The sequence below is a fragment of the Tiliqua scincoides genome, chromosome 1 (genome assembly GCF_035046505.1).
Source record: "Tiliqua scincoides isolate rTilSci1 chromosome 1, rTilSci1.hap2, whole genome shotgun sequence".
NCBI classification, from domain to species: Eukaryota; Metazoa; Chordata; class Lepidosauria; order Squamata; family Scincidae; genus Tiliqua; species Tiliqua scincoides.
The window spans coordinates 136,050,735-136,077,641 of record NC_089821.1 but is presented as its reverse complement, the minus strand read 5'-3'; the positions used below and the strand labels follow the sequence as shown (position 1 = coordinate 136,077,641).

Sequence of the window (26,907 nt, the reverse complement as noted above, 5' to 3'; positions counted from 1 at the left end):
GTGTCAAGAGCACCAGCTCAGATGGTATATTCCAGTGGTTTTCAAACTCTTGAGTTCTTGCAGGGGCAGTTCTTGCTCTAAGTTCTTGCAGGGGCAGACTCTAAGTTCTCTAACCGCTCAAAGTTCTTGCGCGCTCCACTCCACTTCTAAAAAACTTTCACTTTCGAAGCTGCAGGGAGCCCTGCAGAAGGTCGCACAGGGCTCCCCGCACCCCTGGGAGGCTGCAGGAGGCTCGTGTAAGTGCACCCAAGCCGTTGCAGCCCCATGAGTAGCGCAATTCTGGGGATCACACTGCTGCCTCCTCCCTGCCTCCTCGCTGCCCCTGCTCCTTAAGGGGGCAGAGGCCAGGGCCCACAGGCTGGGGCGTTGTGACACCCCAGTCTGAAAAGCCCTGGTATAGTCCAGACAGTCCATTCTTGAAAGAGAAGAGGTATTTGCTATGGTTCTTTTTAAGTTCTCCAAGAAACTTCATTGCCTGGCTTTACAGCTATGTTAGAATGTCAACAGTACCCTATCAGAAAATGATAGCTTTTAGCAGTCTTAATATTAAGAGAGAGATCAATGTAGATCCTGGGTTAGAATGAAGTATTGCATGAAGTACCGGTTGTCTTTGAAACAAATATCTAAGAAATGTTTGGCTACAATGGACATCTTTACCGACATTTGGTCTGCATTTTCTGAGACGTTGATGATTAAATCCATATTGTTGGCTACTTTTCTCTCTGATCTGCATCTTTCTTTACATCTTGTGAGAAATTTATGAACAAAGTTCTTGTTAATCTGTACTGTCTGTCTTGTCATTTAGATTCTTTTCAGAAATCTTGCTTTGCCAATGTAGATAAACAATCTTTAGCATGATTAGCACATACTACTTCACATTCAAAAGGGAAAGAAAGCCACAAGAGTCTTCTGAAGCCCATCAGAAGCTGACCATGGACAGAACTTCAGCTGTTTGCACACTTTCCCCATTATTTCCCAAGCTTTTGGGGCATTTTGAATTAGGCAGGAGATTTTCAAGAAATCAAGTTGCCCGTCAAGTTTACCTGTAGCCCTTGTCTTTAACTACTCTTTTTGGATTTAAACACAGACAAATGTGGAAATAGTGAGTATAATATTGATGTAGGATCCTATTGTATCAGGTTCCATTTCAAAGTAAAAATATTTAGGCATGGCATATAGTGCTTGAGTTACAGGGGGCCAGAGAAGGAGACTCAACCCCTCTACTGATTGTGGAAAAACTATAGCTGTTGTTCTAGAAGGTGACAGGTTTGGGGAGAGTCAAGGAGTCGAGTGTGTGGATTTCATTAAGCCCTTGCCACAGCCAGCCCATCCATGAGGCCAACTGAAGTGACTGCCTCAGGCAGCAGATGAGTGAGGGGTGTTCGTTGCTGTCTGGCTACTTCTGCACTGCTCTTGCTTCTCCTTCTACTCCCTGGATTGGAAAAGGAAGAGGGTGAAGGTGAGGAAGAAGAAATGTGGAGGGGCAGAGAGTACTGAGCAAGCACCTTGAAGAGTGGGAGGAGCAGAGGCTGGCACATGAATAATAATAATAATAATAATTAATACAGGTATTTATATACCGCCTTTCTTGGTCTTTATTCAAGACTTTATTCAAGGCAGTTTACATAGGCAGGCTATTTAAATCCTCGTAGGGATTTTTACAATTGAAAGAAGGTTCTATCTTCCAAGAACCACAACATTTCAGATGTTTCTTTCTGATCTGGTTTCACTTTCTGGCCTCCATCCTCCCACGCTCGGCTGGGCTTGTCAGCTGCTTCAAGGTCGCACGGTGCTGGTGGCCTCGAACTAGTGACCTGCGGATGTTATCTTCAGGCAAATGGAGGCTCTACCCTCTAGACCAGACCTCCTGCCAATGTGTAAGGGGGCAGCATTTGGCATGCTGCCTCAGACATTGGGAAGTCTTGGGCTAGCCCTGGCCCTTACTCCCATCTTGCTACCTGTAATTCAAGCACTAATTATATACACTGAAAATGAGTGTGGTCTAACAGACAATGCTGGGGACCTAGGTGTGTGAGATCTGGACCAGGATCCCACCTTGGCAGTAGAAATCATTCTCTTGACCTTTGAAAAACCACTATCTTTAGTTCCTGGTTTCCTATTCTGTGAAACAGTGTGGGGTAGTAGTTTGGCAAGAGGGCTACAAAACACTTTTGCACTCTGTAAAATTAGTAACAGCAATAAGATTGTATTCATATCAACTCTCTGGTTCATTTGCTCTAAATCTCACTTTTAACCCATGCTGACTAAAAACTAATCTCTACACATTTCCTGTATACTGGGCCAGCTGAACCATGAGGCAAACGGATGCGTAGTGGGTAGTGTGAAGTGTGGCAGATTCAGGGTGCTCTCTGGTCCTCAGCTGCCTCCAGTCTACCACAAGACATGAGCCACACCAATCTACTTCCCATTCACTAAAAGCAAATAAAAAATAGACCATCCCCTTCACTACTCCCTTCCTTTGTTCCTTCCTTGGACCCCAGGAGGAGAAAGTGAAGAGAGTGAAGCAGCTCACCGTGGTCTGTGCTGAAAAAACGGTGTAGGCAGCAGTGAGTCACTTTGTGACCATCCTAGTTCCTTTCTCGCACAGTCAGTTTAAGTTTAAAGGAACTGCACAAAGAAGAGGTGGGGGAAAATCAGCCAATTATCTGGCTCCTTTCTTGCCACCCTTTTAAGTAAAACAGAAAGTGCAGGGCATGCTGGGATCCTCAGCATGACCGGCACTTCCTGTTTTATTGAGAGGATTATGGAGGAAGGAGCTGAGGAAAGTAGCTGCTTCCCCCCCCCCTCCAGTGGAAGGGCAGCATCATCCAGCACTGCATCAACCAACAGCATTGGTTCAGCCACCCTGCCATCTCCTATCACTTTCAGAAAGGCACACCTGGACTTTTTTGTCCGCTCTGAGTTATACCCAACTTTACTTGCATGAGTGGAAAGGCACTTTCATTCACACAAGACACGCTTCCTGCCATTGCCACCAATTCCTGCTTCTCGCTGCAGTCTCACACACCCCACCGACATTACTCTACAGCAGTGGTTCTTACACATTTAGCACTGGGACCCACTTTTTAGAATGAGAATCTGTCAGGACCCACCGGAAGTGATGTCATGACCGGAAGTGACATCATCAAGCAAGACAATTTTTAACAATCCTAGGATGCAATCCTACCCACAATTTCCCAGGATTAAGTTCCATTGACTGTCATTGTTAAAAGAATATACATAGTAAAGCGCAATCCTAACCCCTTATGTCAGTGCTTTCCAGCACCGATATAAGGGCAATGCAGCTCTGAGGTAAGGGATCAAACCAGAGGCGTAGCTAGGTCATTTGACACCCGGGGCCCATAAAATTTTGTCACCCCATATGATGTAATTAATTAATTATTATATTATATATAAATCAATCAATTAATTAATTCTCATTTTTATACCACCCTCCTCTAAGCAGCTCAGGGTGATGTACATGGGTCCTCCCCTTATTTTGTCCTCACAACAACCCTGGGAGGTAAGCAAGACAGAAATAGTAAGTCATGACATGAAATGAATAATAATAATGGCCAGTATTATTCCTAAAAGCCAGAATTTCCAGAATATTGGTCACTAGGAAGATTGTGGGGGGATCCAGGCTTGGAGGGGGGGAGAGTAAGCGTATCACTATCAGGACTCACCCAGCTTTGCATGTCTAAAAACAAGTAAAAATTCAACTTACAGCTGAAGCCTCAGTTTTATTCTTTGGGGGGGGGGGAGGCTGCCTTTTGGAGCATTTGTTGAGCTCCACTTTCATCAGATCGGGACCATGCAGCTAGCCTTGCACTCTCCTATGCCCAACTTGACCAGGAACCAAGGCATGTTTGTCTACTCATGAGTAAATGCAACCATGTGGCTTCCTTTCGCTTTCCATAGGGCTCAATATATTCTTCAGCTTGGAGAGAGGGACTTCTTTCTTGGGTTTTTTGGGGGGGCTGCTTTCATTGGACAGGAACCATTCTGGTGTCGTTGGATTCCTCTCAGCCTGCCCTCTCCGACGGACTAAGGTAAGTCCACCTATTAGCCAGTAAACACACGATATGGCTTGGTTTCACTTTCCATAGGTCTCCATGCATTTTTGGGTTTGGGGTTTTTTGGCCATAACTCTGATAGAAAGGAGATATTTCACTCTGTTTTTTTGCATTGCATTCCTCTGAAAATTCCACATCCAACGGTATATGGCATGATGGGGTTACTCCTAACCTTCGCGATGTTAGCGAAGTTGGGTCATTCATGGTGTCGCCCCCCGGAAGGGTGGTACCCAGGGCAGACCGCCCCCACCCCCTGCTAGCTACGCCACTAGAACAAACATTCCCTGACTTTGAGGAGGCCTCCGTGAGTGACACCCAACTGCAGGATGCAGCACATGTCCCATTGGCACTGCTAAGCCAGTGCTGGAAAGCACTGACATAAGGGTTAGGATGCGCCTGTAGCTGTTAAAAATACAGGTCTGTAACATTTCCCCAAATGCAGTCACATACCATGATAGCATCAAGTCTAATATATTAAAAATAAACTATTGAAATGAATGGAGACCCACCTGAAATTGGCTTGTGACCCACCTAGTGGGTCCCAACCCACAGTTTGAGAAACACTGCTCTAGAGGGTCTTCAGTGGACTTTTGGAAAGCATCAGAGACTGCTGATCACACAATGTAAGCAGCAGACTGGGACTTTGTTTGGCACAACCAGGAACACAAGCGTCTCCTCCCCTGAAAGAGATTGGGGGGGCTGGGAGCTGGGTGGGCCCAGAGGGTTCGTAGGGCAGCAGCGCCCAGCCAGAGTGGTGGGGCCAAGCATTAGGCTGACCCCTCCTTGTGGCAGGGGGTAGAAGGCGTGAACTAGACTTTGGGGTGCACTTTCAGGCAGCATAGGCAGGGCAGAATCCACTTCTGTCCTCAGGGGCCCAGCGGCACGAGGGCAGGGACAGGGCCCTGGTTGGGACTGCAGGGCCACCTCAGAGGCTGTCCGGCTCATAGTGGCATTGCCCGCAGTCCAGCTGCCTCACCCCTTCATGGGGTGAAGACCTGGACAAGGTGCACCGCCTGTAATAGGGCCAGGCTTGAAGTCGGGTGCACGCCCAGCCCAGGGGACAGATACGATTCTGGTGCCTTCCGAGGGTCCAGCTTCCGCACCACAGGTGCTTCGCTGCCACAGCCTCTCCTTCTATACTATCTTACTTGTTAATAAAGTGGCCCTTTCTCCCAGCTCAGTTGTCTTGAGTGTTCATTGGGGGGTGCACAGACCATGTAGTGCAAAGAAGGGGGCTAGAAAGCACTGCACAATTAAAACATCACTCATGTTCCTTTAGATACAACCTAAAGTCACCTTTGGAGTATGAGATCTTCAAGTTCAGCAGCAGTATGCCTCTGCTGACTAGTTGCAGGGCAGCAATGGTGGGAAAGCATGCTTTTCTCGCCTGTTTCTGGGCTTCCCAGAGGCAGCTGGTGGGCCACCATGGAAAACAGGTTGCTGGACTAGATAGAGCTTTGGCCTAATTCTGCAGAGCTTTTCTTCTGTTTAACCCAATGAATTTGTACAGTTCTATCAGGTCTAACCCAAGCTGAGCAGGCAGCACATATTTTCTATCCTCTTCTGCTCCTAGCGTATTCATCTAGCCTGTTTTGAAGAAGCTTACTGTTTTAAAATAGAAGTAATTCAAATCTGGTTATATTATTATGAGGAAAAGTTTTTTCTTTGCTTTTTTACAAATCTTGTGCCTGGTCAGACTTTTGTGATCGCATGGGATTTTTCTGGCTGTTACTTATGCTTTCTAAGCCAGCTGATTCCTTAGCAGTGTTTTAAAGTATGTGCCTTTGCCCTCTTATCTAGCCGATTTTTCAGTTGTCCATTCAGAGGGAAAACTGGGACTTTTCCCAGTTCATGGACTTTCTTGCAGGGGTTTAAAAAGGTGCAAGCAAAATGCTGGATATAAAACAAAAATTCAACATGAAGTTTACTGCCTGTGGCTAAGATTTTATTCCTCTTTCCTTTTTAGGTTTACATGAACTACAGAGAAACTCCACTGTAATCAATGGAAATATGTCAGAATTGCATCAGTGTAAGAGATTTAAACGGAATCTGAATTTCATCATCCAACTTTCATAATTCCAAAAGTCACAGGGCTATGACTGCTGTTACTTTTTAAAGAATATCTTAAGGCTAAACTTACATGTGTAAGAAGAGCATTATTGCTGTCCCAATAATACATGTGCTCCCTGAACAGCCGCTACATGTTTAGTTAGCACACTTATACCCCACTTATTCTTCAAGGATTTCAGGGCAACACATAGGATTACCCTGTTTTGTTCTCACAACAATCACATGAGACTGATGGGGTCAGGCAGCAAGTGACTTGTCCAGTGAATCTCATGACTCCCTGAGGGTTTGAACCCAGCCAGGGTTCCCATCTTCAGGTCTGATACTTTGTCCACTACACCACACCAGATCTGCTGTAAAACAGACATGTATATAACATTAGTCCAGTGATTTTCAACCAATGTGCCATGGGGTCATATATTAGTAGGGCCATTGGGGGATGTGAGACCCCAGCCAGTACTGTGGTGTCAATTGCCAAAAAAACCTGATGATGTGCCTTGACAATTTTAGTGCCTTCTCAGTGTGAGATGAAAGGGTTGAAAATCACTGCCTTACTGCACAATCCTTTGCCTGTTGACTTAGAAGTAAGCTCCAGTGCATTCAGTACAACATTACCATGTAAGAGTGCATAGGATTGCAGCCTTAAAGTGCCATACAGAGCACTTGATCAGCCTGCGCAAGCTGGTCCAGGAGTGTCACAAATGTGCCAGAAAGCATGTTTGCGCTTCCTTGTGAGCTGGGGAGGCCAGCCTGAGGATACGTGCTGTCTCCCCACACCAGATCCAGACTGGCGACAGGTATGTTTGCACCAGCTAATTCACTGGCACTGATCTGAGTAGCCCCGTAGGGGTGCGCCTGCCATGCTACATAAATCCCCTTACTCCGAGTTGCGCAGCAGCTACCTCCTACCCTGCACTGGATAAATCATAGGCCAGCTGCCCTGCCTTTTCCAGCACAGAATAGAATTGGGCTGCCCATCACATATATGACAGTTCGTCTGCACTGCACACATGGCTTAATTTTTTAAAATGTGTGACTGAATAAAATAATGTGACTCTTGCTAAAATAATACGAGTATCAAGTGTACATTTTCAAACTTATTTGCAAGTTTATTATATCTGATTCAGAATGAAACTTTTGCTTCTCAGATTGTTGGGGAATATGAACTAAAATCTTCCCATTCCAAAAAAAGAAAAAGAAGAGAAAATTGCAGGTTTTAAAGCAATTTACAGAATGAAGCAGCCATTGCGTCAAACAGAACTCTTCATGCAAAGGCTGGATGTAGCACAAAAGAATCTGTTTCAAGAACTCGGCACAATTAAAACAGAATGGTACAACGTAGGAAAGATTGAGACAAGCCACCAGCTCATGAATAGCTCTTGCATATTTGCCAAACTTTCACCTAAAGCAGGGCGCCTTGCCATTTTAGAATACTACTGTTATTTTCAGGAGTTTCAGTTCAGTACTTGGGAATTGAAAATGAACTCATTTTCTTCTCCCCAAATTCAAATTAAGCATCCAATTTCTGTTGTATGCCCCTTTTCTTTACAGATATGCTGAGAGATATGTTGGCAAGTATACTGGTGATAATGATTTAGCCAACTGTGAGGATTCTTTCAGTGTATATCCAAATTCTATTGGTATGGTATCTGAATAGATTCTTGTTTATTCAGACTGTCTAGGCCCCTTTGTTATCACATTGCTCCTCCAACATCCTTGGAGCATGAATGTACGCTGAATTATTTAATTCACCTATTTTACACTTGAGGTCTCTGAATGAGAAAAGTATGTGACTCAGGACTTGCAGATCCTGCAGTCATTGAGTCCCAATAGCACAAGCTCTTCTTATAACTATCACCAAACCTCATGAGAACTGAATGTGCTTCCAAAGAAGCTTCTAAATCTATCCTGAAAGCGATACTCCCCTAAAGATAAAACCTCCTTTCCTCATCACATTTGTTTTCCAGATTTAAGGTTATCACCCCAGTGCATTTTCAAAAGTACTTCACATTTACATTCCACTTAATATTGAAATTTCCAGCTAAAATTGTGCTGTTCACAAGTGACTGTTAATCAAACAAAATGTTATATAGTTGCAATTTACTGACATTTGATCTGGCTTATTTTTACAGATTTCAGAAATGTTTTCTCATCTGCAATGCAATTGTATTACATATTCTCTAGAAAGAGGCATGTTATTTCTGGCTGTCAAAAGGGATCAGCTGAAATCAGAAAGGTGCCAACCAGATAGTGTAATAATTATATCTATCTATCTGAAGGCATCAAGGAGAAGCATCTATGGGACAGCAGTTCTCTGAAGCTGGATCCTGTAGGCTTTTGATTAGGATCTGCTAAGCCGTTTGGCTACATCTGCATAAGCTATTTCAATTTCTTTATCAGCAGCACAGGTGTTGATGAATTCATCTCGGGCATAAGCATTTTTCAGGTATCGCCACAGTCCAGTCATTTCTGCTGGGAACTCGTAGTTTCGATATTTCTTCGTAACAATCTAGAATGAAGACCAACACATTAATTGTTTGAAAACATATTTATGATTATTACACCTCATTTAATGCAAAAGGGAATAAAAAATATACAAGGTCTATAGTGGAAGCCATAAAGAAGTTAATACTGTTGACTTTAAACTCATGCATAAGAATGTATCAGTAGCAATTCAAAATTAACCTTATTGCAACCACCTGGATTAACGCCAAAAACAGTGGGTCAGTAACAGATCTGCCCTTGAGGTGCCCCGGAGCAAAGGTCTACAATGCCACCCCCTTGCACCACGCCATCCCCCTCCCATGCTTACCAATGAAACAGAGCCTTAGGCAACTCCAGGACCTACTGGGGAAGTGTTCTGAGGCACCCTCCCAGTCTTAAACAGTACTTCTGGAAAATTGGAGGTACTGTTTCGGATCGCTTTGGGAGCTTCAGTAAGGCTTCCTGCATGGTCCTGAAGTTACACTGGCTCAGGGCATTTGCACTGTTTGCCCTGCGGGTCCCAGTGCTAAAACAGTTTGGAAACCACTGGGTTAGGAGATTATTTCCTAAAAGGGTAACTCGGCCTGTAGGGAGGGGTCTGAGACATGTGTGGCAGAAAAGGAGGCCATTGATTGCTTGAATTTGGTCAGAGACAACTTTGAGTTTAGCTGACCAGGAGACAATTTGGAGATGGGGCGGGGGGAGGGGGGAGGCAGTCCACAATGCAGCTTTGTAAATATGAAGAAGGATTAGCAGTTATGCTGCCATGCTTCCAATGTAGTCTGCCTGTACATTTGTGCATAAACAGATAATATTACAAAGGTGTTGTCTCCAGTGATCTTCTCATACAAAGGAAACTAAACCGAACCTTGCAGTGCTGCTCCTGGCATCGCACTTTTCCAGGAAGTGGGAAGCACACAATCAACACAGTACAGAACAATGGCATTTACTTTCACATCAAGTTGCCATGAAAATGGCATCTTTTCACCTTGACAACATGAAGCTTGGGAAGAAGGTTGCAATCGGCAAGGGTGAGCACGTCCCCATCCAGGAACTTGCGCTTTGACACCTTCTCTTCCTCTGTGGTGCCTGCATCTATCTCTTCAGGTAAAGGATTTCTCAGATAATCATCCAGCTTCTTCAAAGCCTTTGTTAAGCCTCTCTCCAGACCTTTGTCAAGAAATGAAAAAAATAATTAATACGGAGTCTCTCTGTAACGTTTGTGTCTAAGTAGAAAAAAAACTCACCTTTCACCCCAGTGCACAATGCCTGCAACTCTGGTGTGACCTGGTTGATATCCAGATTTGTTTAATGTAAAAACTGAAATTCTATCACCGTTACTAGTCTCTCTTGCCCAGAGATGGTGCTGGCCCCAATTCCGCCTGGTGCCATGACTGCAAATTACCTTACAAAGCCTTCTTAGGATTGGGGAGCCTCTCTGGCTCCCAAAAGGCCTCTGGGTGGAGGGCAGCAACCGATGGGGGTGTGGCATGGCTGTTCCCCAGACATGCCACCCAGGTTCACTAGACCCCCTGGACCCTCCTAGGTACACCACTGCTCTTGCTAAGAACTAAGAGTGGGACAGGGTACAGTAAAAACAAGATATTTTGGTTGCTACGTGTCCAGGATTTGTTGCCCTGCTGGCGCTGCACAAAGCAGCAAGCTTGCCTGCCCCAGCTGCCATGCCACCAACAAGAGGCAGAACAATGGGGTCTGCTCAGGCTCCTCCTGATCAGTTCCACATGATAGAAAATGGTGCCCTTGCTGCCACAGTGATGGAGACACTGGAGGAAGAGGGTCTATGGGAGGAAGCAAGGACAGGAGTTTGCAATGGGACTTTAAAGCTACAGCAGAGGATGATGAAGGCTGGGTGCATGCTGAAGGCTGGCTGGAAGTGGGATCGGGTTTCAGACCCCTCCAAGGCCAGTCTAGAGAGGCTGCTTCGATGCCCAGAGGTGGAGAATAAAGGGTGGCAGAAGTGCTTCCCCTCTTGCTTCAAATCAGGGGGTGCTTCTCCTCAGGCTCTTTGAGGGAGGCATCCCCACCATTCTTCATTTTCCCCTTCTCCACTGGGGATGCTCAGCCTCTATAAATCCCAGCTTCTGCAGGGCTTATAGCGATTCTGTGGCCAATCTCCTAAGCACCCACCAAGTATTACACAGCACAGTTGTTATTTATTTACACAAATTGTACCCTGCTCTGCCTCCAAGGAAATCAAAGCCATGGAAAGGGACTGACCCACTTGTAGACACCAGTTAGCCTGAAGTCTGCTTCAAGTAAATTGGGGAAAAACATAATGAAAGAGGAACCCTTAAGCATATAGAAGAACCAGGGACTGAAAATTAATTTGATAATGTAATTATTAACTACACAAATCTATGATATAGTCATATGTGGAACACTGTATAAAATTCTGGTGCCACATCTCAAACTGGATATTGCACTGCTCAACAGGGGCAGAGAAGGGCAATCAAAATGATCAGCATCTGAAGCATCATCCATACTAGGAAAGGCTATATTGTTTGGGGCTTTTTAGTGCCAATAAAAGCAATTAAAAGGGAACATGGTTTTCGATTCCCCCCCACCGCCACCAATACAAGGACATCAAAATGGCTAGCACTGCATCCTGCAAGGGGGGTGGGGGTTGTGGAGATCCCTTCTGGGAAAGGGAACATTTCTTTAATGCTGAGCCTCCGAAGAATGGGGCAGCAGCATTCTCTTATCCAAGGGTAAGCCTCAGCAGTGAGGAGGGGTTTATTCAGACTTGCACTATGGAATTAACAACAACAACAACAACAACAGGTATTTATATACCGCCTTTCTTGGTCTTTATTCAAGACTTTATTCAAGGCAGTTTACATAGGCAGGCTTATTTAAATCCCCATAGGGATTTTTACAATTGAAAGAAGGCTCTATCTTTCAAGAGCCACAACAATTCAGATGTTTCGTTCTGATCTGGCCTCCATCCTGGCCTCCATCCTCCCACGCTCAGAGCAGGTGGAATAGCTCGGCTTCAGCTTGTCAGCTGCTTCAAGGTCGCACGGTGCCGGTGGCCTCAAACTGGCGACCTGTGGATGTTATCTTCAGGCAGACGGAGGCTCTACCCTCTAGACCAGACCTCCTGCCCAATTCCTCCTGGAATTGGATCCAGGAAGGGGGCTAGAATTCAGTGGCCACTGCTGCTGCCTCCTTTCTGGACCCAATCTGTCCTTCCCCTGGTTCTACCCTCTCCTGCCCCATTTTGCCTCCCCTACCCCATCACACCTCCCCCACTGCCTTACCTGCATGAGCAAGTCTTTGTTGATCTTCTGGCAAGCAGAGGAAGGCTCTGGCCTTCCAGCAGGCACCCTGGCAGTGTGCAACTCCATGTGCTGCTGGAGTGCCTTTTACAAGTGCTGTAAGGCAGTAGGGGCTGGGGGAATGCTTGTTCCACCAGTGCTAAAGGATTGGGCCGTGAGACTTATAAAATTATGCCTGAGACGGAGAGAAGACATTTAGGATGGGCAAAAAGAAGCACTTCTTCACACAACAATTAAATTATGGAATCTGCTGCTACAAGATGTGATACTGGCCAGTAGTTCAGATTACTTAAAAGTTAAGTAAGTTCCATGTTCAATTCATTTCAATTGGAATTAAACAATTTCAATTAAACAAATTCATGGGAGATAGCTCTGTCAATGATTACTAGTCATGATGATTATTTGCTACCTTATACCAATGGTAGAGAAGCTCCAAGGACAGAAAGGTGAAGTTCTGCATGTCTACAAAAAAATCAAAGGCACAAGTACGGGGAGGGGGGGATGGGAACTGCTTTTGCAGCAGAGCGTATGAAAATGATCTAGGTGTCTTACAGTTCAATCCTGAGTTGCCAAAACGGCTGCCACAGCATCCTCTACACAACAGGGCAGCTGCCAGCGGCTCCTCAGGGGAAGGGGACTTTTGTCTCCTTCCCCCAGGTAAGGCAAGTAGCCCTGCTAAGGGACTACTCGATTCTGTGGAAACCCTTGGGCTGCCGTAGAATCAAGAACCTCCATGGTGGGCCTGGAGCCTGACATGGAGGCTCTGAATGTGGAGAAGCAGATCTTCTCTGATCCTGCCTCCCTCCCACCCCGCTTCCTCCCCCTGGCACACCTCCTCCCCACCCTCTCCCCGCCTCCCCCATCCCAGAACACCTCCCCTCCCCCTCCCCCCATGCTCCCACCTACCTCTTTGCCGCTTGGTGGTTTGGTTGACCACAGAGTGGCAGAACAGTGGCAGACCACTGCCACTAGCCCAGCGCCAGTTGGAACTGGGCTAACACCAGCACTGGGCCATTGCTGAGGGCTGCAGGTGTGCCTTACGGCATGCTTATGACACTCAGTGCCAGCAGAGGACTGGCAGTAAGAGCTCAGGATTGGGCTCTTAGGCCCCAATCCTGACTAAGGGCCCAATCCTGAACAGTGTGCACCAACTCACTGTCAGCGCGCACTGCTGCGAACATGCTATAAGGCACATTTGCAATACCTTACCACGGCCCCAGCACCAGAGCCCAGACCTCACCAATGCAATGGTGAGGGGGGTGGGGAAAGGCGGGTGAGGCATTCCGGGGCAGGGGGAGGGAGGAGGGCAGGCGGAAGAGGTGTGGCGGATGAGGGAGTGGAGTGAGACTGGCGGAAATCAGCTTCACGCGGCCTGACATGGGACTCTCTGATTCTGCAATGGCTAAAGAGTCACCACAGAATGGAGTAGCCCCATTGAAAAAATCCCCTTCTTCTGAAGAGATAGTGGTGGCTTCCCAGGGCACGTTGGATGATGAACTTGATGTTGCGGTAGCCCCGAGATTCGGGCAGCTCAGGATTGGACTGCCCTTCCCTCCAGCCAATGCATGTGTGCCAAGGAGGCATGTTTTGTATCCTATAGTGGGGGGGGGGGGGTAGTTCCCTTACCTTGGAGAAAGCCTTCACTCCCCCTAACTAAGGAGAGATATCTGCAGTTCTGTACCAACTGTTTTGCTGGCTTAGAATCAAGAACTGTAGCAGCAGAAGAAAGGGGTAGGGATAAGATCTGGTAGTGGCATAGCATGCGGCAGTGGCACCAGGGGGTTGTGATGTTGTAATTTCCAGGTCCTCCTTGAAGATGGCAATGGTGATGGTGGCAACGGCTTTGCAATGTTGCTGCCGCCCTGTTTTTTGTCCTTTGGAGGCTCAGCATTGAATAGGGGGTTGGACTGACTACCTCCAGCTGTAATATTCTATGATTCTCTGGTTACAGGAGTTGCTTGGTTGCTGCTTGCAGCAATAGCTTTGTCCTACTCTGGTAACATCTACCACTATAAAATGAACAACATGGTGCAATCACAACGCACTGCATTGCCTGCTCTTCACTCCATTGCCTGCCTCTTGCTAGGATGAGGAAACTTGCTGCACACTGATGTGTGCAAACAACTCAGGGCTGCTCCTTATGGCAGTGTCCACATAGCCCCCCTAGCATCTAGTCCCAGCTGGAGTGGAAATTTAAGTCCAGGCTTCCCTGGCTCAATCCCAAATGCTATCCACTACCCTAGGTCACACTCTTCCTGCATTTTTGGACACTTGAGACCATTGCATTATGCTTCTTGTCTTGTACCGAGCAATCACATGAGTGGATACTGCCTCTGTACTTCATCATGGTGCTATTTCTGGATGTCTTCCAAAATGCAGAATGAATTTCAATTCCCTCTTCCAGCAATTCACTCTCCTTTTAAAGCATTTCAATTCCAAAAAATTTCTGCTTCACTTTAAAAAAAAAATCACTGAAGCTCAGTTCTGTATTTTGAACATCATCACATTTGAAACATTTTGGAGAGAGGTGCGCTGTGCCAGTTTGCCAATTACTGCATTACCATGGCAATATTCTATCAGGAACTTAGAGTACAGAACTATACAACTGATCTGACAACAATTTCATAACAACAAAAGGCTACGAAAGACTCACAGTGGCCTGCTGGGTGATCATCATTCCAATAACAGACAAACTGGGATCAAATCCTATACTCAGTGTATTTTGAACAACTGGATTTCTAGTTCAGACACTGACTAAAAGCCAAAAGCTATAATCACACTCTGTTGGTTTCATTGGGGATCCAGGCTTAGAATGGCTACAGGATGTTCTTGTATGTGGCAGAAATTCCTCAAACAGTTCTGCTCATATTCCTACCCCTGCAATAAAATCCACATGCTGCCTGCTTAGCACAATACTAATGAAAAAAACAAACCAGAAACGGATATTTTATCCGCTCATGAAACTCTGTCCAGTTTCATGTATACTGACAAATCCACAGTAAGCTTCCCACTGTTTAATAGCTGCTGTTTGATATACCTGTCTCTGTTCTGTTATTTATACTTATGATTTTACTTATTGTATTATTGTCACATCTTGGTCTAAAAGGCGGTTATCGAGTATGCCAAAATCTGGCCCACAAAATAAGATTTAATTCAAGGCCCCATTGGTTGCTGGGAGTGACAGTTGCCAGCAGTGAGGAGGATGGGTAAAAGAGCCCCGCATCTGGGACAGGACAGACTACGAAAGATATGTGGGACTGGTTGGCAGAGAATCGTTAAAAGGAAACCAGCTCAGGAGCAAATTAATGAAGAAGATTTAATTAAGCAAGGCAGTCCTGTTACCTGAGCAGGCTCAGCCTAAGGAGGAGAATGCCCGGAGCCAATGTCCAGTGGTGGCCTCCTACAGCTGCCCCCTCATTCCTGCTGTTCCCTCATTCAGGAGGGAAGGTGGCAACAACAACGATAGTGATGGCAGCAGCTGTTGCCTGACCTGCCTGTCTCTTCTTCCACAAGCAAGGAGGAAAGGAGAAGATAACAAAGACCATAGTGGTGATGGTGATATTCCTGATCAGAATCATCACCACTGCCATTGCCACTACCTGCCTTCCCCTCCCGTAGACTGCCTGCTTCTCTCCGCTTTCTTGTTCCACCCAGCTCTGCCACTCTATTTCAAACCACAGGGCAGCAAGGAAAGGAGGAAGAGGTGAGGCGGCTATGGATGCCACAGGGTGCCACCTGAGCCCATCTGCTGCCTAAGGCAGCTTGCCTTACCTCATAGCTGGGCCAGCTCTGTGCCCGACAGAGAGGTAATATGGGCAGTAAAAAAGCAAAGACACCATGGTAAGGAGGATCTAGAAAACAGCTATTCCCCTCCATCCTGCTGTTGATCTTAAATCTGTTACGGATTCTGTTTGAAAGTTAATACATTGTTACCAGGTTCAAAACTACTTGACTTCTTTGTAAAGATAAGTTCTCTTCTCTCAATTTATAAATTCCAGTTTAACTGCTGTGCAGCCACATGCTCACTGTGCAAGAGAAGAACCTGAGCCAGCAAGTCACTGATCAGAATGTCACCTGTTCTGCTCAACTGTTGCTTGTTCCGCTTCCAACTGGTTTCCACATATCTCTCATGGTCTGGACTACAGGTCCATAGGTACAGGGAGATAAGTCTTCACAAATATGCTCAAGCATGATGTAAAATTTTAGCCTCAATTTTTTCCCCACTTAGTCATGGGGTTGCAGCCTGGGCCACATCACCTGCATCTCTGGGCCCTGGTAAAGTGAACCCTTCCTTTCCTCATGCTTGGAACTTGCTCCTGACAGTCATAAAGTCAGGCAGGCTCATGGACGAAGGTGGTCCTTTGCGGCTGCAGACTGCCCCACTGAAATACCCAGCACACACACAAAACTAGGAGAGAGAGCCTTTTCCCTGCCATGCTATGTGGGGAGTCATTTATTTGAGGAGGTATTCAAATATTTGATCCTTCATCTGCTCTCTAAAATGACTACAGACTACAAAATGATATTTTGTATCAATGGCTCAGACTACAAATGATATTTCATTTGGGCTTTGGCTTGTCTGTATCAGTTCTAAGAGCAGGCATCACAGGCATAATTCAGGTAGCCTGCTTGTGAATAGTATTTGATAAACCTCCTGAAGGGCCCAATCTTAACCTTGCCACCTGATGGCGGCATGTCTCATGCTCGTTGCAAAAGGTACTCCAACGGTGCACCATTCAGCACACTGCTCACTGCTCCAACACTCCAACACTGCTGCCCAAGGCAATGCAGACTTATGTCAGCTATTTAGCTGTTGTAGGTCTGAGCTGACCCATCCGCACCACGGAAGCTTACAATTGTTCCCTTACCTAGAGGAGACCTCCTGAACTGCCCCCCTACCATAGAATATAGCAGTTGCCATTTTGGCACCGCTGCATTGACGGATGGTGGAGGAATAGGATTGGGCTGAAAAGCTAAAATGGAACACTTAAAAGTTTAACCTTTGATGTATGTAGCTAATTAAAGATTGCTTGGGTTATAACTAGCTTTGATATTGTGAACAATCAGGACCCCACTCTCAGGACTACAAAACTAGTACTGCACCTAGAAATCTTTTACAACAAACAGAAAGGTACAGAATTTCATTCCTGAAAGCAAGCAATATAAAGTGATTGAAGTGTTGCCATTTCTCAAACAGAAGTGTTACCATCCTTTATTTAATCAGCTCTCAAATTTAATTTTGACGCTTCCAACTTACTATCAGATTAATATCCTTCAGCTGTATTTTTCTACACAAGTCACATTGAAACACTAATAATGGCAGGGCATATAAAATGCCATTCATGGAGTAATACTGGAAATATAGAAAAATCTTTGACCTATAACACCTGTTGAATAAAACATTTTTCCTCTAGTGATCAGCAATGAATAATATTCTTCCTTTATGAACTCATGGAATCAAATTATTTATTTAACTTAATTTAGCTCAATTGGATTTTTGAAATCCTGGCTCAACACTATATTTTCCAGTAGTGGCCCTCTTCTGATAAGGCCTTTGTCTACATTTGCCCATCTGCTTTATATTTCCAATCTGAGATGGCTGCAGAAGGAAAGGAAACACGGAACTGTGCTTTGTATTACTCTATGTCCTAGAGCAGGAATGTTTGACTTCTGTATTCTTGAGAGCCTCTCTATTCTTCTGGTAGCAGTTTGGGGGAGGGGGGGCACACCAACTGAGCCTGTCACAGTTGTAAGTGATCTGACTCCATATTAAAACTGACACCATCTAACGATAAAGACTTCAGGGTTATGGAGTGAACCTGCTTTGGCATTACAGAAACATCAGTAGCGTAGCTAGGGGGGCTGTTGGAGTCATTCCCGGCAGTGATGGCAACGTGCAAGAGATGCCATTTGGTTCAGCGAGTGCCTACGCATTGCCATTGCTGTCCGGAATGGCTCCAATGGTGAGTGGGAGGGGCCGCTTATACGGCACATTGCAGCACCTGCAGTACTTAACCGTTTTGCCCCCCTAGCTATGATACTGAACAACACTAACATTTTTTAACAGAGTAAGGCCCAAATCACCAACCAAATCACCCACTTTCCATCTCTGACATAGCTCTGCTAATGGGGCGTGTGCTGCCTCATGCTGTTGGGGGGCAGTCACAGATGCCTCCCCAAGATAAGGGAATGTTTGTTCCCTTACCTCGGAACTGTGTGTCCCTTAGCTCGGTGCTGAAAAGTTTGTGAGGATTGTGCCCAAAATGTATTATAATTCCTCTGTTTACTACAACATCAGTAAATATTATAGTAGTTCTCTACTTGCCTACAATCCAGAACCCAAATGGATCTTATCTTTGAGAAGGGTCAGGGATCATTCACTCAACTATTTTGAGATTGTGGCAACTGCAGTCAGTCCATGGCACTCAGATGCAACCACAGTTTTTCCAGTGGTTTCTATCAACTACAAAAAGCTGATCTGGGCTCAGCTCAGCATGTAGCAGGTGCCAGCAAACACACAACCAGTTCAACCCATGAGTGGAAATCAGTATGATTTGACTATAAATTGAGGCCGTTACAGGCTCAAACGATCATGTACATGAGCCCTCACTTAAAGCCTTAAGTCCTGTGTGGTCAAAGAGTGTCTAATTCCAAGCATCCTCTAACAGCCTCATTGATTTCATGTAAGCAGCAGAATGCGCTTTTTTCTGGCTTGCTCACTTTCATTGGCCTTAGCGACACACTTCTTCATCAGTAGTAATCCCTAACAAACCTGCTCTGGAACACTTCCCTTCCTGGAGGGAGGTAAAATTAAAGCAATGAATCAAAAACAATAAGAAACCAGATATGAAAATATATTCATCAAAAAGGTTTTCCACATTTAATTTTTTTTTCCTGTGTGTGTGAGTACACATCTGGAGAAATGAAGAATTCTATGAGTTTGTCTCAAAGAATCACACATAAAAGCCCCATTTAAAAACAAAAAACGGGTTTACAGTCAGCCTGCTTATATAAACCACCTTGAGCCTAAAAGACTTGAATTTATGAGTCTACAAGAAAGGCGGTATATAAATACTGTAATAAATAAAATAAATATATACGGTGTTTGTTTAAACCTCAGTCTTCACAGTCATGTATGATGTAGGGTCCCATTTTTTGACCAAAAGGAATACATGGTGAAAGGCCCTGAATCTGCCCAACAATCTGCTGTTTGCCTCCTCACAGCATCTTGCCCCCAAGCTTCTCCCCAACACAGCTTCCAGTGGCTGCTTGCTAATGTTTCTTTGGCATTCTTTTGAGATCGTAAGCCCTTTTGGACACCATTTATTTATTATTCAGCTAGCTAGCTATGCAAACTGCTTTGTGAACTTATTTTGTTGAACAGCACTATAGAAATATTTGTAATAAAATCAGAGCAAGGTTTGGGAAAAGAGTAGTTGGAGGACACTGTCTCAGAATGGTTGGGTGAATGGGCCCTCTTAGTTGTAAGATTCATTTGAGCTCTGGGTCAGGGCCTAGCAGAGGGGGGTAAAGGGGATAATTTGTACCTGGGTCCAGGGTCAAAAAGGGTCTGCTCAGACTTGTTGCCCACACAGGATGCTGGGCACACGACCACGAGAGTGCAGCTGCAGCTACTGGCAAGCCATATCTGCTGGGCTGAGGAATGCATACATGACACTCCTTAACACAGTGTCAAATCTGGGAGGAAACTGGCCTGCTACAGCAGCTCTTTGGCTTGTGGATCTTACTATGAAGTAATGCATGAATGAAGTAATGAAGTATGCATACATGTGTGCTCAAGGACACAGCTGTGGGGCTACAGCTGCTGCAGTATGTTTTGGTGCAAACTTTCCATTCTAATGTGAGCCTAAAAATGACGATGCTAATTTTCAGCATGATTTTCTATATTTAAAAGATTTTAGAGAGACTTAGGAGTATGTTTGGTTTTCCATATTACTGCATCTAGCTGCTGATGCCATATGCCCCCCACTGTGTTTTGCCCCTCCCTGCCCCTATTCTGCTCGCCCATCACCACCCTCCCCCTCTCTGATTCACCTTTCCCCCTTTGCAAAGGGGCCCAAAAGAGACTTTGTACCTCCCTGATAAAATTCGTCACAAAGACCCTGTTCTGGATGATAGGCAAACAGCAATATAACACTTTTCACTTCTTGTTGACTTTGTATGTGAGGCTTGTGGGATGAGTCACTGATCAGCTTAAAAGCACAAAAAGGGGGGAAGGGGGGCAAAGAGAGGAGGAAGGACCACATTCTTTTGCTGGATGTTCTTCACTCTGGTCATCTCTCTCTTAGACAACACACCACATCTGTGAGTTTGCAATTGGAGCTCACAACAGGGAGAGCTGATAGGATCAAGGGAATTTGGTACTGGAGTTGGGAAAAGGAAAGAGAACATGAGTTTGTGGGACTTTGCTGCTTTGTGTGAGAAGTGTAGGGGCTTGTGGCTGCTTTGTGTGAGGTTCTGTGCTGTGATCAATGTAAAAGAAAAAAAAGAGAGAAAAGGAGACAGAAAAGAAAGAGCCATAGTCCTTAGCTGCGTGTTGCTTACTCTGACTCAGGTCTCTTAGGAGATACACCACATTTTTTACCTCATGAACAACCTGCAAACACAGAGAAGTAACAGGAACAAAGGAGTTTAACAAGGAAAATGTAGTTTTCCCAAGGGCTGCTGACTTTCGCATTTGAGTGGAACTTTGATTGATTGATTGATTTTTTATCCCACCTTTTTCCATGGAAGGTACCCAAAGAAGCTAAGGCTAACTAAGGCTCATTTTATTTCCAAACCTAATCTGGCATGAGCTGGGGGGATATCACCCACCTCTACCTAGAAGCTAACCCAGGAAACTTTTTCTTTTTTAAGAGAAACTATGCTTAGTAGATTGTGCTTTTTTGCCTTCCTTTTTATAATGTCTATGTATGACATCCCAACTACTCATGCAATGAGAGAAAAATCAAGCCCTAAATCTAAAGCCACAGCATTTTATAAATGAAAGATGATCATTGCAGCATTCCAAATTAAGCTGCTGTGTGTTTACACAGAGTGTACAGTGTAATTTAAATGATCAAAGCCAAAAGGAGATACCTCGGAAACCAAGCAACCAAAAGTAACTTCAGATTTTTACTAATGTCGTTAGATTATGGCCAGAGGAAATGGAATGTCTTCTAGTGTGCTTAGCCTAGACAATGGTGCCCCCTTGAGTTCTAACAGCAGTTAACAATATGAAATTCTCCTTGTGAATTTTGAATGGTGTACAGCACTAAAGTATATATTTCATCTTCCTATGTTCTATTTTATGTACAAAAACGATGATTGCATAGATGATGCAAATGCATCACTTTCTGTTGAGCTGGTCCATATTTTAGGAGGTTTGCTCATGCCAGAAAAAGGAAATAAAAAACCCACTGTATTTGGCATATAGATTGCTTCCAGCCACTTATTTCAAGTCATACATTAACATACTTTTGAAAGATCTCTTACATCTTTGGACACCAGATGAAACATACTGCCGAAAACCAATTGCAATTCTTTTTTGCACAAGGGCCACTCTTCTGGACTGTCCTACCTATACTGTATTATCCGCTCATTACACTTAGCAAGATTAGCATGGAAACTGGCATATTCCTCATGAGGCTTGCAGCTGACACTTGAAAACATCTCTGTCTGGAACAGACAGAACATCTTTTGACCTGAGGGTCACTTGCAGCAGTAGAAATTGTTCAGAGGCCAATAATGCACATGTATCTATCAAAATACTTCTATCCTAGCTTTCCAATCCTGAAAAGGCAGCAAACAATCCACAAAAAAATCAATGAAACAATTAACAATGAGAAGCAGCAACCAATATGATCCAGCTTCTTCTCCCTGACAATAAATCACACACAAGTATACATGCACACACCTCATCAGAGTTCTCCCCCTTTGCAGTCTATGATCCAGTTTCCTTTCCTGATATCAGTTAAGCACACACAAGTTTAAGCACAAGCACACACATAGACACCCCATGCTGTATCAGCCAGGCAGCCCCTTTCTCTGAGGAGAGAGACCCACCATGTCTAGAGGAGAACTGAGGAGAGAACTGAGGAGAGGGTTCTTAGAGGAGAACTGAGTTGAGGGTTAAACTAGCAGAGCATGTGGGGTCAACAAGGGAAGCAAGCACAGGAAAGTTGAAGCAGGACCTCAACCAGCTGATGGACAGAGGCAAGAGCTAAGGTGTCCCACACTATCAAAGGGAGACTGTCAACAACAGCCAGCAGTGGAAGCAGCAGGAAATGAAGTTCATATGCTCTTTTTCCGGCTGCTGCTGGGCAGCTGATTTAAAGTCTAGGCATACAGCTACTGGCAGCAGCATGAACATTCAGGTTCGCAACTTCAGGGGCAAGAAGGCACTTTAGCAAGTTGGAGGCCAGATCAGTGATGTCACTAGGGTTCGCGTCACCCGGTGTGGGGGATCAGCGTGTCACCCCCATGCAGTGGGCGGGGCAACACCCCAGGTGGTGGGTGTGGTGATGTACCATCACTCCGCCCCCACCTGTTTTTTGGCTGTACCTTTTGATAGAACAAAGACAGAACACATTTTGCATAAAATTACGCATTGATTGATATATAACATGATAGTATTATTCCTCCAAACTGTGATTTTAGCTATTTTGGTCACTAGTGGTGTTACACACACACACCCCAAGGGTGTCAACTTACTAACACCTTATTGCAGCAGTTCTCAAACTTTTAGCACTGGGACCCACTTTTTAGAATGACAATCTGTCCAAGACCCACCAGAACTGATGTCATGGTGGAAGTGACGTCATCAGGCAAATTAAAATAAATAAGTATAAATAAAGTAAAACAAATAATTAAAAAAGCAGAAGCCAGCCCTGTTCCACCAAGTGAATTTCCTCTGTAACCTGCCTGCAATAACACACACCCCCTCCAAAACCAGTAAGGTTTTCAGCACTAACCAGTGCCCAGTTGAATTTAAGAACTTCTGTTTAAACCAGATCATTGTCAGGATCTGCCTGGCTTGGCAAGTCTCCAAAAGTTCACCTTATCAGCTGAAGCCTCTGTTTTGATCCTTTTTAGTGGGATCCTTTGATCCTTTTATCCTTTTAGTGGGGGAGGCTGCCGTCTGGAGCATTTGTTGAGCTCCAGTTCCATTAGATCAGGACCATTCTGGTGGCTTCACATTCCCCTTTGCCTGACCTGACCACCAGCCAAGGCACATTTGCCTACTCATGAGTAAACATTACCGTGAGGCTTAGTTTCGCTTTCCATATGGCTCAATACATTCATCTGCTTAGAGGGAGGGACTTCCTTCTCAGGTGTTTTTGGGAGCTGCATTCATTGGATCAGGACCATTCTGATGTTATTGGATTTCTTTCAGCCTGCCCTTTCCGACGGACTAAGGCAAGTTCGCCTATTCGCGAGTAAACACGCAATATGGCTCACTTTCACTTTCCATAGGGATCCATGCATTTTTTGTTCTCCAATTCTTTTGCCATAACTTTTGATAGAAAAAAAGATATTTCACTGTGGTTTTTTGTATTGCAATCCACTTGAAATTCCACATCCAACAGTATATAATATGATGGGGTTACTCCTAACCACCGCGATTTTAGCGTGTCACCCCAAGTGCGCGTCACCCCCCTGTGCGCGTCACCTGATGCGGTCCGCACCCCCAGCACCCTCCTAGCGATGCCACTAGGCCAGATTAAAGGCAGTGTTGCTACAAGTCAAAGGTCCAGAGTGGAGGGCTTTGCAGGCTGGCTCCAGCCCATATCCAGACCACAACTGCCTCTATCTGATCTGGCTGCATCTGCAGAATCAAAACAGATGTGACGTTAATTATGTATCTACTTGCAGCGTCCCACTTGACTCAACAGCCCTCTGATTCTTTTGTTGTGGTGTGCCTGTACTTTCTTGTATTCTCATGTCTGAGCTGTCTCTTTCTGTGTACTCAGTCATTTGGCTGAACAATCACAACTGCAGTGCTTTGCCTCTACAAAGATAATTGTATTTCTGAGCATTTCTATATGCATTTCAAGGGTCTCTGCAGTTAAATGCCAATTTAACTAATAGACAACACCCAACCTTGTGAATTGGAAAGTCCACAGGGAACCTATACTAAATGTGATACATCTTGCATCTGGTTAAGGGGGGGGGGGCCTTGTGGAGTTTTTCTTTAAAAGAAAAAAAAAGGAAATTGAACTGTGAAACAAACACACATTTAACATCACCTCTGTTTTGACCCTTAGCCTTTTCTCTTCTACTGTACTTATAGCACCACCAAACAAAATCCTTGACAAGTTTTTGGGGAGGGGAATATATTGACCACCTTAGTTCAGCATACATGTAATCATTCTAGTAAGGTTGCCAAGTCTAAACTGTAAGCTGCCAAGTACTGTAATTCTCCAACCACAGTCCTTCTCATCACAAGCTGTGGCGACAGAAGAAACTGTATCTGAAAGAATTCTCCCTTCAACCCAACTCTTACATGTACCGCTTCCTTTTCCAGGTTTAGACGTATCAATTCTGCTTCCTAGGAAATACAAATAGCTTCGGAAATTAACTTTGATGCACTTTTTAGTTCAGCATACTACAGATACACACAAATATAAAAGATCACCTCCTCTCACCTTTCTTTAAACGCAGAGCTAAGCTAGAGTAAAAGTGATGTAAGGGTGCTGGGAATCATGTCCTACAGATACTTTTGCCAGCATCTTATTTTGCTATATATAGCAGACAGGCATTTTTCACTGCACTTGCCCAAACGCAAGATTGGACATAAAAACACGAGGAGGGGAAAAGGACTAAATCAGATGTAAATTAATGATTTAATGTTCTTGTATTTTGGGGCCTTTGATTTGAATCCAGGCCAGACCAGCAGATTCCTCTGGTCAGACGGCTGGAAATTCCACTGAATGAAACCATGCTGGTGGTCTCCCAGCGCAACTTTAAGTGAAGAGCAGCACAGTGAAACACCTTAATGGATGTGGCCACCCACACTGGACATTCAGTGCACCATTAAATATTCATTTCAGTAACAAATTTCAAAAAGTTCAAGAGTAATCAAAGGGTTTATTCTCCAAGCCAAGGTAAGTACAACTTTAGGAAGCATTAGTCAGCTGCAAACAGCTACTACACACCATCCACTTCAGTAGCAAATTTTTTTTAAAGCCAAAAAAAAACCCTCCTAATGAGCACAGAGTGTTTCAGATTATCAATCTACTCATTCCCCTTTCACAAGCAGATAAAAAAAATTGCCACTGTTATCTGCATCTACAATGTGATTCGGTCAAAATCAATGGAATTTTTAAATTTGCTAATCTGGTTTGTGGATCCAGGTATCCTGAGCAAATCAAATTATGCTAAGGCCCTGGTCAACAACTAATTTTGTTGGAGTATACATGGGCCAAGGCCCCAAACCCTATTCCAAAGCTTCTTGCCAGCAGGTCATATTGTTGCAGCTCCCACACCCTTCACATCCTGGTGAGAACAACTGGTAAACCAGGCACTGACTTCAAAGTTAGCCCTGTGGCCTCCAAATGCTGATCTCTACCATAAATGAAGTCTACCTTTGAGAAGCTCGGAGCCCACACAGCAGTGAGCCTGGCTCTGAAGTCAGAGAAGCCCAGTACACAGTGTTGTGGAGTGGTCATATATTTATACCACTTTAATGGCCATAGCTTTTGCTAAAGAAACTTTTTTAAAATTTTGCTGTGGGTGCTGAAAATGGTCTTGGGGATCTCTTGCCCTCCTCATAGAATTACAATCCTTATGTGTCCGTGGAGAGAGGGATGACTATTTAACCAATACAAGTATGTGGTGTAGTTATGCCCATCATAACTTCCCATTCCCATTCCATTCCCATTCCATCAGGCTAGGGAATTCAAGGAACTAAAATCATAAGAGCATATCTAGGAGATGTATCATACTCATTTGCATCTTCTCAGATACATGCTTTTGAATCAGATACAAGGAAATGAAATTTTCAGTTTATCAACCACAGCACTATGGCTTTGGAAAAAAAGAGCATCAAATAACTGAATCCTATATAATATGATACTATATCATATACTGTGATACTATATACTATGTACCATCGTATATACTCAAATGGTACATGATGAAAACTACTTCTTTATGAAAACCTACTATTAAATGATTTGGGTGATGTTCTGGGTGAAAGGAATCAAGTTGAACTGACTTGAAATAATAAATATGCACACTTTCTTTAAACACAGCTTGCCATATCCTGAGAATCTGGAATCAATTCCTTCTCTTTCAAGATGCTTAAGAGTTCTGAAACTTTGATATGGTACAAATACATTTGCTTCTGGGCTTAAAGACCTAGCCAGCTTACCCCTTTCAGCTTTAACGCAGATACAAGCAGCAAAGCTATCCAAATAAAAGGGAGATAGGGCATAAAAATTCAGGGAAATATTACATAAATTACTACAGATCTCCATTGAACTTAAGACATTTTGCCACAGGCAGCTGCCTAAGAGCCCGATCCTGGGCTCGGCACGCTGCCTCACCACTGGCTCATACTGTCGCAAACGTGCCATAGGGCACGTTTGCAGGGTTTACCACCAGGCGAGCACTGTGCTAGCACTGGGTGGGTGCCCAAGCTCCGCTGCTTGGCAGTTGCATGGACTGCTGAGCCATGGTAAGGTAAGCGGAGGGGTGGGGGGAGTTGGGGAAGAGGCGTTCCGGGGAGGGGAAGGCAGGTGGAGGGCAGACGGAGGGTGGGGAGAGGGCAGGGAGGAGGTGTATCGGGGAGGCGAGAGGTGGGGAGAGGGTGGGGGAGGCATGCCGGGGAGAGGGAGTGGGGAGGGAGGAAGGCAGGACCAGTGAAGCTCCCCTCCACCAGATCCAACGCCTCTGTCTTAACGCCCAACACAAACGCTTTTACCTCACTGCCAACAAATTGAGTAGCCCCGCCTTATCCGGGGGAAGGGGATGAAAGT

At 44.8% G+C, this 26,907-nt stretch overlaps 1 protein-coding gene across 2 annotated transcripts in view; it reads right to left on the bottom strand.

Annotated features, from left to right (window-relative positions):
* Positions 1–7,227: 7,227 nt before the first annotated feature.
* Positions 7,228–26,907, bottom strand: part of CLIC5 (chloride intracellular channel 5) — a 59,170-nt gene continuing 39,490 nt past the window's right edge. For both annotated transcript variants that reach the window (XM_066636261.1, XM_066636342.1), the window contains exons 5-6: positions 9,616–9,797; positions 7,228–8,652 (exon numbers count right to left, since the gene is read on the bottom strand). In XM_066636261.1, coding sequence (XP_066492358.1) covers positions 8,485–8,652; positions 9,616–9,797 — 350 coding nt within the window. In that variant the 3' untranslated portion in view covers positions 7,228–8,484. The remainder of the gene's footprint in view (positions 8,653–9,615; positions 9,798–26,907) is intronic.